The following is a 12,733-nucleotide window of genomic DNA, read 5'->3' on the forward strand; positions in this document are numbered from 1 at the left end:
CAAGGTCATCCAAATGTTCAGGGTGATTTCCAGTTGCACCACATTATGACAGCTTAATTAGTCAACAGGAAAGTGAAACACAGACATCCACCAAATGTTGGTTTAACTCGATTAGGCTAATTTCATACACAGGAGATCCAGTTGTAGTTGGGAGGTCTGACTCAATGAGACAGTGACGCACCAATAAACACACACACACACATATACACACACACACGCCGAACTTTCCATTCATACTACAGCCTTGTATTTCCTCCGCCCTCATGCTTTCTTTGTCTTATTGCTCCTTTCATTCCCCTCATGTGTGCTGTTATTGTTGTCCGCGAGCATGTGTGTATGAGAAACTCTACGGTCTTTTAACACACGTGTATGACTTTACTATGCATTTAAGTATGTGTGTATGCGTGTGTGTGTGTGTGTGTGTGTGTGTGTTTGTGTGGCTCCTGGCACCGCTCCAGGCCCATTCGAGGCTTAGCTCTCACCAGGATGTCCCCGCAGGCCCCAGTCTTGGTAGGGTGCCTGGTCTTAGCCCTGCATGTGTCTTGGCTGAGTGCTGTCAGATTATACCCCACACTTGGTAGGCTGCCTGGAGCTGGAGCTATCCTCCCATCACCCCAGAACACCCTCCCATCCCCCACAATCCCCACAGGCCTCCATCTTCTTGACCGACTAGGCCAGAGATCGCCCGAAATTCTACCAGGAGAACCGCGATACACACTGACTCTTGCTTTTTTTTCCCTATATCTCCTGTGTCCAACACTAACTGGTTTAGGAACAGACCCATCATGCTCGCACACCCAGCATCTGCTCTGACATCCAAAGCGATCCTATATTACTATTACTGCCGCTGTTAAAAGGGAAAAAAAACCCATCTACAAACACTGCAACAATTATCTGTAATGTATCCTGTATTTTTGTTGTTTTTTTCTTTGTAGCGGCACAATAAAGATATTGTAGCACGCTGAAATAAGAGCGCACAGTGCTCTTATTAATCAATTAACCGATTCATTAACTGACTGAAAATGAATCAGCAACTATTTAAGCTTTTAATCAAGCAAAAAAAATTACAAATATTAGCTTGTAAGCTAATTCTAGCTTCTCAAATGTAAGAATATGCTGAATTTCTTGTTTTTTTTAATCATTGTAAATTGAGTAACTTTGGGTTTTGGACACAGTTGAGGTACTTAAGTCTGGTCTCTGGTTATTCAAATAAAATGGACTGGTCTGGTCCTCTTGCAGACGTTAATCTCAACTGACTCCAACTGGCTTTCTTGCCATTTTATTAAGGCTGCAATTAACAATTATTTTCGCTAATGATTAATCTGTCGATTGTTTTCTCAAATAACCAATTACTCGCTTGGTCTGGTCAGAAAATAAGGGGGACAAATTTCAATCATTGTTTCCCAAAAGCCCAAGGTGACGTCCTAAAATGTCTTGTTTTTGTCCTGATCAACAGTCCACAACCCAAAGTTAATCACTTAACTGTTATAGAAGTCTAAAGAAACCGGGAAATATTCACATTTAAGAATCTGGAACAAGAAAATAGCACTTTTTATTAGCAATTTTCTATCAACCAACTAATTATTAATCAACTAATCATTGCATCTCTACATTTTATGCAAATATATAAAGCTTGTAACATTGTGCAAGGGCATTTCTTTTAAGATTATATTAAGAGTTCTTTTAGCAATTTTAGTAAATGATGAAACATCCAGACTACAGCTGGTTTCCTGTTTCTATCCCACTTACAATTTCCCTAACTCCAGCTAAATGGACTGAGCGATGGTTGTTATATCACAGTTGACATCCGATGAAAAACAGTGAGACAGAAGTATGAGGAATATTGCATGTTTCTTTTATCTTGGTCTCAAGCATATTTGGCTTTGTCTTAACTTGATTGCATAATTAGCCATATTTGGACCGTCTCTAACTCGACTGTTCTTGACAACAGCCCAGGTTTTTGGACTGACTGTCGGCCTATGTCGGCACTGGGAAAGTTTTCACCATTTTCTTGACATTTCACAGAAAAACCTATTCATCAAAAAAATGATCAAACAGATCATTTAAGTTTTTATTAATTGCAGGTACAAAAAGAGTTTGATAGCTGAATAGGTAAATATTTCACATCTGTATGCTACGGCTGCTAACCTCAACGTTTTGCTGTCAAGTTCAACAGTCACACAAAGAGAAATCTGGTATCTCATAGACAAAAGAGCCAGGAGATGCCAATTTCTCCACCCACACTGATCTTCAACAGAACATAATGCAAAGCAGCCACAACACTGGCTGCGTGTAAGGAAGGGCCACACGCCTTTGACTTCTCTACTGGAAAACCTTTTGGTCCTCTATTCCTATTGGTATTCCTCTCTCCACCCACACATGCACACAACTGAAAGGAACTGGTTCACACCCCTTTTTCTGGGGCTCTTCAAAAGAAATTGTAAGACATCTTTGGTTGGAGTAGCTAAAAGCTGGCAGGCTGAGGAAAAAGTACAGTATAAAATGTAATTCAATGAAATAATTACAAAATAATTTGTATGCACTGAACATCACTGAATGAGAAAGAAAGATGTGGGTTTACTGAAGCAGCAGCGGTAGTTCAGAAAGCATGTAGAGTGTAATTTCTATGACAGCTTCATCTAGCAACCACAGACACATATTCACTACGAGATGGAGAGAGAGATCGTCACATTGTGCCTGTCTACGCTTTACCCTGTAACAGCTTGTTACTAGACTCCACTGACACTGTGACATCTTCGTCCCGCTGCTGAATATCAAATAGGCCAACTTGAAATTGAGCGGCACTGAGACAGCAAATGAAGACAAGATATCTGACTTGCTCGTTTTCAACCACGGAGGGGGAGGTCATAGGTTAGGGAAACTGGCTTTTGACTTGCTGTTATCACCAGACTGGCTGGAACACAAAAAAAAAAAAAAGTGAGTGAGACTCTACCCCACTGGTGAGCAACTAAAGCTGAGCCCTTGAGCAACAAATTTAATTAGAGCTGAAACAATAAGATGCTTAATCAATTAGCAGATCACCAGAAAATTAACAGCAACGGATAAAACAAAAGTCAGTTTTTAAACAAAAAAACGGCAAACATTTGATGGTTCCAGCTTCGCAAATGTGAAGATTTGCTGCTTTTCCTTGTCTTAAATCATAGTATATCAACTAAAACAACTGTTCCCAAATGTCACCTTGGGAAAATGTGTTTTTTCTAGATCAAAAAAAAGAATCTATGGATTTAATTTATCATGGAAAGAATCATTAGTTGCTGACCTATAATGCAACTAATGAGCTGGAAATAACAATTATTGTCATCATCAATTACTTATTTGGATATCACAATTTTTTGTGAAGGTGATCTTCAAATTGCTTGTATGGTCCGTCAATCAGTCCAAACCCAAAAGATATTAAATTTACATCACATAAACAAAACATCAACATGTTGTATCTTTACATTTGTGGAGCTGAAACCAGCATGTGTTTGCTAAACGACAAATGATCAATCAACTAATATTTTCTGTTGATCGACTGATGTGAATGTACGTGCTGTTATTAGATGCACTGCTGAAAGCTTTAAGCATGACTGCTAAAAAGAGAGAAAGTTCCCTGTATACATAAAAGGTAAATAAAACTGTCAATGTTCAAATGAACCCTGATCAAAAAGGGTTTTTTGTTTTTTTTCACCCTGAAAAACAGGAGTGGGTCTCAAGTCAAACCGCGGGGAGAAAAATGTTGACGTTTAACTGCGGCCTTCAACGTTCGCCAGCTCTGAGGGAGCCATTGATCGCAAGCCAAAATGCGTCATGACACAGTAAGACATTTTTTTTTGGGTTGGTGACGGCACATGTCTCCCAGCACATTTAGGGTCACTGTGAAGGTGGGATAGTGGGACAGCTCGCCGTCTCTCTTTTTCCTAGCTCGGGAGCTTACGTCATCAAGGCTGGAATCGCTTTGAACTAAAAAGCGATGTCCCCTCCTGCCCCCTCCGGCAAGAAAAAGTGAATAAAAGGGGGAGAACGGTTGAGTTAAAAGTGACAGTCGAGAGTGGGCTGTTGGACTTTCCATCGTGTGAGAAGCTGAAGACTAGTTGAGAGCAAGCTGGAGAGCAACTCAAAATGAGAGCAACAGAGAGGAAGAGAGGGCCTGTAGGCACTGAGCAGTGTCACTCAGTCTCTCCATTTCCCATCAGCCCTCCTGCCGCCTCAACCCGCGAATACCCCCCCACCCCCCCCCACCCCCACCCCTCTCCACACTCTCCATCCCCCGCTTCCAGTATCAGCCAATCAGCATCCTCTGGCGCCTGTGATGTCACAGTGCAGTCGAATTTCGTGTGAGCCAATCAAGGCATGTTACTGAGCCCCAAAAGAGAGAGTCTGCTGGGTTGATTCAAACCAGGCCAGAGAGAGACAGACAGAAAAGTCAGAGACGCAACGATGAGAGAGGGAGAACATGCAACAACTGATAGGGTCTGAGCGAGAGAGAGAGAGAGAGAGAGAAAGAGACATACATGGACAGACAGAAGGATTTTAAGACAGGCAGATAAGTACAGAGCATGATAGAGATATAAGTGGACAAATGAGTTAGTGAGACAGTTACAAAAAAGGACAAAATCTAAAATGAGAGACAATGAAAACAGTATTGACATTAAGGGGGAGGGCTAATTGGGTAAACATGCATTAGCTTGCTACACTCCCATCCACAATTACGCACCTGCATCTTAACAGTGAAACAGATTCAATTTATACACGTGTTTGTTGCCATAGTATTGTCTGTGCTGATTTGTTAATTATGTAATTATGGCTGTCAAAAGTCCACAGTGTTTACTGTTTATTCAGCAGAGAAAACGGTAGATGTCACCTGTGCCTACTTTATTAAAGCATGGCAGAGAGTGAAAACACATATCTTTGTGTGTGCACGGCATCTGAATGGAGAAAGTATTAAGGCTGGTGTGTGCTCCATCAGAACTGCTTGACGGACAGTCGAATAGCTTCGGAAACCCCCCCCTCTCTCTGTCTACCATACCAATGCCGTATTAGGTAGGCAGTGTCTGGCAATTTCTGTAACTTTCCGAAACAGACAATCTAACATGAGAAAGGAGTCAGGTCCTCTTTTTACCATTCTTTACACAACTATTTCTGTCACTGTTCATGTGAACAACCAAGAGCAACACTATGAATGCCTTCCAGGAGAGACAGTCTGAAAATGTACACTGTTATTGTCATATTCAAAAGATATCACGTCTTCCACCTCGCTATGACGGCTAACTTTTCACTCCGCCTTTGAACGTGGCCTTTCGGCCTTTTTGTGATTTTCTGTTATCTATATACTGTTTTGATGTCAGATATCTATGCTTAACATGGTCAAAGTTCCAAAACTTGAGGTTAACATATGTAAAAATGCTCCCTGCAAGTCAAAAGCCCAGGCTTTAACTTGCTCTGAGCGCTTCATTTGCCATGTTTTTGCTGACAAGCTGATGTCATATTGTTGCGCTTGCCCATAACTGGCCGTCCGTTCAGTAGCCTCCGTTGCTAAGGTTGTTGCTAAGTTTCTTCCATGTGTTGTTTGCGTTGTCTAATTGCATACTTTGGATGAGATTTCAGCTCGAACATGTACAGATATATTTGAGAAGTTGACATTTTGAGTAAAGAGCGAGAAAAGTAGTAAATCCGACTACTATAGTTTGTTTCATAGTTTGTTGACGTTGTCTCCCAAATGGCTGGAAGTTGGCCGTGAAACAGCTTTTGGAAGCTGACCAATCAGAGTGGGCTCATCAGGAGGGGGGACCTTAAAGAGACCAGAGCTAAAACTGCCTGTTTCACACACAGAAGCTGAACTGAGGGGCTGTGTAAAGGGTCATTATGGGTTAAAAAAGGAGTTTTTTGAAACTGTAAATCATGCAAAGATATTCCAGTAGAGCCCCAGAATATAAATATAGACCTGGAAATATGCATGATACGTCCCCTTTATGTTTGGTCTGATGATTGTTACACACAGCCTGACAGAAGGTGGTTTAAAATGTTAAAGACTATGTCATAACTGATTTTTTTCTACAAGCGCAGGAACCCCTATGGTAAACCTCAGGGATCATGACATGATTAACAAGATAGAAAATAAGTTTCTTCTTCTTTTCTAACATTTCTGCACACAAATTTATGTATATTTTTCTTACTTTTCCCAACATTTTCGCCTTTTTTTTCTGAAATACTGCAGTTGTACATCCTCAGCACTGAAAAGAAAACAATTTGAGAAGGGAATACAACAGTTTGGTTGAATGGCTGACAGCTCGTAGACATATGCAACCCGTATCGAGAGGGTGGGAGATGGTGTTGTTGCCAAGCACAAGCCAAAAAGGATACCATCTTATATATCCTAATGATGGAGCTCTGCAACCGCATCTGTCACACTATCTGCCAACATTTGGTGATCACCTGATAAAGAATCAACACAGATTCTACCACCAGCGCTCCAGTTCAACAGTTTCCCCCATCCTTGCTGCTACGCAATATGGTGCATGCCAGCAACAAAGCCTAATGGTAGCGAAACCGGTGCTTGCAGGCATAAAGAGAGACAGGTACTGTAGCATCGAGAGCAGACCACCTCACAAATATATATATATATATATATATATATATATATATATATATATATATATATATATATATATATATATATATATATATATATATATATATATCTGAGTTTTGATATCTTTTCCTTCTTATAAACAAAAACTTGAATTAAACCCAACTTCTCACATGCATCAGTGTTCAAAGTTGTCTTAGTAAACAGCTGTAAATTAACTTTATACTGTATTTAACTATGACACTGAAAATCGAATTAGCTAAATTTGTTTAAGAAAAGGTAAGGATTCAGTGCCGACTTTTCAATACTCGATGCATCATTTGAGATTTAAAAAAGTACTGAGGCTCCATATGCAGCCATTGTTAAGTACAGAGGTGGCGTCAATGTACAGTATAGTAATGAAAAGGGTTGGGCTACAGCTAGGAAGAGAGATGGAGAAGCAGGAAAAGGAGAACGTGAACATCCGCCCACGCTTGTCCATGCACATATACCCCCTCCCACACCCCAACCGACACACACACACACACACACGCACACTGGGAGGTGTGTCTGTCGTCGTGAGCAGCAACCGTGGAAAATATAATGGCTCACGCTGTCATAGTATGGATGGAGGTTTCTATGGTAATGGCAGGTAATTTCATCTTCTGAATCAGTCCCACACCTTGTTTTCACACTTGTGTATCACTCACTTTCCCTCTAACGAGGATTTTCAAACACATCTGTTCAAGGTGAGACCTGAGAAACTATCTATGTCTCTATCTATCTGTCAGTCCCCATTCCTGTGGATTCTTACTTTTAGACAATAGATGAAAGCCTTTCGCTTAATTTGTCTTTATCTCCTTTCTGACCTGTAGATACGTGACATGAAATAATATATTCTAAAACTATAAAATCAAATTGTGTACAAAGGCCAATCAGGACATACTTTAATGGATCGATATTGGCTGAAATAAACCTGATAAAACGGCGGTTCTTTCTTTACTGTACTTTTCTGTGTTTTGTCGACCTCAGCCTGCTGTTGTACGCCTGCTCTTTTCCTTTATGACACCTGGGCTCTACAGCGCAAACATTTCACTGCATATGTGAGTGAAAATTAGAGCTTTTCAGTGCGAATGAGTCACTTCTGACATCCGGGCTGGTAAAATACAGTGGTTCACTGAGCTCCCGACGCTAACGAATCTGTTTTCTAACAATTTATCTCTCCTCTCTCTTTCACTGTTAGCAAAAAGTAGCAGTGTGCAAAACTTTCAGGTAGCAGCTTATTTGTAGCCAGCGCTGACCATCGCTTTCTCCAGTTAAAGTGACAAACACTAGTGGCGGCAGCTCATGTCAGCTGTCACTAATTGATGTTAATTTCATCAGTAACTTAAGGTCATCTTAAACTTGTTTGTTGTGTAGTTAAAAATCTCTCGGCAGTTAGTGTCTGTACTCAGCCAAAGATCATTTGTGAGGGATGAAACTCTCTGTGATACCACTGTACAATTGTGAGTTGATTGTTTTTGTTGTTCCAACAGCACCAATAGAGTTATACTGTATGTCATCTCTCTAGGAGCTGCATTCTCCAATTTATACCCATATTATATAGCTTATGCTTATGACCTTATTAGTTTTAAACCAGGACTTTCAGTATTAATCAAAGTATAGATTAAGTAGCTTGTGAAAAATAAGATGTGTCAAATTTAGCAGGTTACACATGTTATTTCAGTGTGTCAGATACATATTTAATTAAAATTGCTTATCTTCTGCTGATACGTATATAATTATTTTTACATATACTGAGCATCTTTGGCACAAAAAGACTTTCAGGATGAATTTAGTTCTATTTTATCTCATTTTTAAGTTGTATCTTTAGTGCGCACTGGGCAACTGTGTCGTTTAGGAGAATATAAGTATCAGAATGGACTCAGTATTGGCAGGTACCCATTACTAAAAGATTCAGATTGGGACCAGGACCAAGAAAACTTTGATTTAAAACATGAAATATGCCTATCTGTCAAAGTCCTTATGTTTGGTGATATTTAAGCAAAGAAGGATTTTGATCTCATAAAACAGTAGCAACTTAACAGCCATCACGCATCTGTCCTGCACTTGTGCTGCAGCCACCACTGCAGCTTATTCTTATTTAAAAGTGATTAATCAGCACAACGTGTGCAGGTTTTCAACAAAACTTCTCTCTCAAAGAATTATTGTAGGGCAGTTCAGGCTACCAGATCTTTAATTCCAAATAATTGTGGTCCTACAAAGAAGCCACAAGGCAGCCAACTTGTATCAAATACCGTTTATTGTGACGGCTGTTTCGGTAGTTTGGACCCTCGATAAATGATGGGGACACTTTGTTGAATAAATCTAGTAGCTGCCATACTTCTGTCCAACTGACTGTCCTGAACTCGGCAGGATGGCAGTGAGCAAGAGAGAACTTCACTCTGGGAGTACACCCACCAGACCTGCGAGAGAGACAACTGGCAGCATGGGAAATTAACACCAGCCAAACAAAGTGTGGGCGCTGTCAAAGTTAGTCAGTTGGTAAATTAGTAAACACTACAACACCTTTAAGTAGAATCTGAATCATAAACGGCATACAGAAAATCCTCACCAGTCACCAGCCAAAAGAAATGTAGGCAGTGACAAAGTTTTTAATAAACACTACAACACATAGCACATTCTGTACAGGATCTGTCACACTCCAATAGCCTTGGTGTAAGTATTGTATGTGGAACATTCAAAACAATCTCCTAATTGTCACATGAGAGTCATATTTGCCTGGGCAATAAGTCTGCAGCAAGTCTTGGTGACTGGATGAGGTTTAGACTTTTAAACCACTGTGGCCAGTGCACAAAACCTCTGGGCTAGCCTCTTTTCCCTGCACAACATTAAGATGGTAAGACCTATGGCATAGTCTATACTGAGTCACCAACACTTTCCTGCATATGGGGAAAGCACTGGGAAGAATCGCTGCAGGCGCAGGAAGAGTGGCTTGTGGCCTGCACGGTAAAAACAAAGACATCAAGGACTACGGAGCCAGCTTTTGTCCACGGTTCATTCACAAGGGAAGTCATTGCTTTTCCAAGATGATCCTTCATTGTCTTGCAAAGTAGCGGCCATCTTTCCAAGGGTTCTGCTTTGTTCTGATGTTAGGCTGAATTGGTCTCAGGAGAAGCTTCAGTCAATTATAAAACTTATTTCTGACCTAAATTGAGTTTTGTTTTTTTTATCTTAATTATTTTTGTGACTGTGGAAACACAATTAAATAGTATGTTTATTCAGTAATATAATTTGTATGCTTTGTGGTTTCAGATTAGGTTATTAGACCTATTTGTAATGTTTCAATTTTGCCAACAACGGGCTAATTTTAATTTCACTTCGATCTTCAGAATGCTACGGTATGCACACAAAAACACATCTACAAACTGCAGAAAGGCAGGCGAATCACATTAATTACTAATTTTTACTACTTTGCAAGCAAATTAGTGTTCATAAAAAGCTTCATAAAGGCTTAGCTGGTTCATATCTCATTGTAGGAGGCTGAAAAAGTGGAGAAACCTATCAAATTCAGCAACATTTGGCTAGTGAAGTGTTAACTCTCTGCCCTGCCGTGGACATAATCCTGTTCTCACTCAGGTAGGCCTTGTTTAATTTGACTAAATAAGATGGGCTTTGACGTTTCCTACAAGCTATTTTTGTTGCAGGTTCCAAGCCAAGAAGAATCACGTCACTCCAGTTTCACTAGATGTTTGTCAGTCATCATGCTTAGATTTATCTTCAAAATGTAATAAATGACTCTCTCTCTCCTTCTATCACATATACACACCCTCACATTAAGTGATATATAGTATAGTAAAAAGCTAATCCACCATTACAAGGAGAACAACAAACTACGGTCATGTCCAAAAAACCTGAATGAAAATATTGTATGATTAATAGAAGTGCAGATTGACCAGATAAGAGAACTTGTGGCTGGATAGTTACACCTATATAAGTGTCATGGCACACCTATATGTGAGCCAGTTTTTTGACACTTTATCACAGTGAAATCAGAAAACTATTTAGTAGTAACACAATACAGTATCACATGAAGTCAAACTTTTGTAATACTAATACTTGTCTTAATGCATAAGGCATCTGGTTGTTCTACAATCCTTCTTTATATATAGCGATCCAAGGAAACAGGTCCAAAAAAAAAGAAGCAAAAAGCACCTTATTTCAACAATGATATAGCTCTACAGTAACTCTCATGTGACTATTTTTACACAGCACCTAAAGGATGTGATTGAGGGCAACATAAGCAGAAAATGAGTGGGAGGGGAAAAACAGGAATACTAATTAGGTATTAACTGGGGTTGCCTGTGCAAAAAAAAAGAAAAGCAATCCTGATAAAAGATGTGGAAAAATGCATGTTTAAACGTGCTAGGAGATTTTAATCCCTGTTTTCGCATCTAAGTTCTTGCAGGTAAAAAGCAGCATTTAACTTTTTTTTTTTTTTTTTTAAATCTCTGTTGCTTTCTCTGCACTCTCTCTGTAAAAGCATCCACTCCTTGCTGCTTCCCTACAAGTCTTAAGGGGTTTCTGCAGGTTAGTGAATTACTAATAACATTACTTCTCATTATGAAGCGTTAGCCCGGGCAGTAGTTGAATAGCACGCAAAAACTTTTACAATACGTTCGCCATGATGCCTTAAATATATAGAAACATAATGTATGTTACTTTAGGTGCATCCGCACATAGAAGTAGTTGTTTTGGGGTCATCGTAAGTTACAACAAGCACAAAAGAAACGAGGGAATCCAGCAGCAGCTCTGTAAGCGAACCACTACTCTTCATCACCACCATCCTCCTCTTCACACGGTCACCATCATCATCTGTGGAGCACAAGGCTCTTTAGCTTTAGGGAAATAAAAGAAAGGGAAGGAAAGACGGACCGCGCTCCGTAAATACAAAATACACCCGCGGTGAATCATGGCGTGTCCGCCATAAAATTAAAAAAAAAAAAAAAAACACACGAGAATGTCCTACAATGTTGTCCCCCCCTCCTCCTTCTCCTCCTCCCCCCTCACCTTACCTCCAACCCGGTACATGTTCGCTGCCATGACTGCCCCGGTCCCTGGCTTCCTCTCCAGGTAGAGGGGTGGCTCTCTTCTCTCTCTGGCGCTGCCGGAGCTGTGTTAGCACTGCCGCCGCTGTGTGTTGGAAAATGGTGGATTGATCAATACGAAACAGACTAGCCGAGAGAGCTTAAAGAGACAGTACACCTTTTTTTTTCACCCCCTCAACACCCGAAATCTGGCGGCAGTATATGGCCACGAGTAGTGTAACAAACAACCACTTAAATTCCGCTTATTTAGTTAACGTTAACGTTAGCATTTTAAGAAACACACAGCTGCGTCACACACTTAGCCGTAGCCCCACACATGAACATGTAAGTGACGTCACGGCCTCATCCAGAACCAACGGTTAAACTTCTCCCATTAATTTTCTTAGTTAACGTTACCTGGTCAGTTAATTAGTTGTTTTGACACATAATTAAGATGATAAAAATGTGGAAATTATCGCGTTGTTCGGCTAGAAGTGGACATATTTCTACTAAACTGACTAGGTGTTGCTCAAAACTATGCACTTCAGCAATTTCCATCAAGCAAAGTCTCATTACTCTGTGATTCAAATAACAAAGCTATCGCGATATTTTGAGTTTAAACCTTAAAACATTCGAGGATTTAGTTGATGAATATCTTATAGGGTTTAAAACTACCACCTACTACCTATTCCCACAGTGGATGGGACACGACCAGACCCTTGTAGACAAGCACCAGAGCTTTTTTTTTTTTTTTATAAGCCATTTACCTGGAACTTGGTGCTCTTGAAAATTAAGCATCCCTGCCTCATCCCTAAAGCCAACTCTGTGATCCCAAATCCCTTAGCTCAGTGGTGTCAAGTGAGGTCCATGAACCACCAGGGGGGCGCCCCATGGGGTTTCTGGCAAAGAACAGGCTTAGTTAAATTTAATTAATGTATGTGAAAATGGTTCCTAAATCCATAGCCTAGGTTTATCCCTCACCACTGCTTAATATAGACACGTATGCATATGAAATCTCATCATGTTGAGGTATCTGGCCTAATTCATGGGAAGGCCAAAATTGCTATACAATATGTCA

The 12,733-nt window shown here is 40.2% G+C and overlaps 1 protein-coding gene across 2 annotated transcripts in view; it reads right to left on the minus strand.

Annotated features, from left to right (window-relative positions):
• Positions 1-12,234, minus strand: part of mta1 (metastasis associated 1) — a 46,337-nt gene extending 34,103 nt beyond the window's left edge. For both annotated transcript variants that reach the window (XM_042388253.1, XM_042388252.1), the window contains exons 1-2: positions 12,073-12,234; positions 11,644-11,761 (exon numbers count right to left, since the gene is read on the minus strand). In XM_042388253.1, the coding sequence (XP_042244187.1) occupies positions 11,644-11,671 (28 nt within the window). In that variant the 5' untranslated portion in view covers positions 11,672-11,761; positions 12,073-12,234. The remainder of the gene's footprint in view (positions 1-11,643; positions 11,762-12,072) is intronic.
• Positions 12,235-12,733: the final 499 nt, after the last annotated feature.

The sequence above is a fragment of the Thunnus maccoyii genome, chromosome 16 (genome assembly GCF_910596095.1).
Source record: "Thunnus maccoyii chromosome 16, fThuMac1.1, whole genome shotgun sequence".
In the NCBI taxonomy this organism is placed as follows: domain Eukaryota; kingdom Metazoa; phylum Chordata; class Actinopteri; order Scombriformes; family Scombridae; genus Thunnus; species Thunnus maccoyii.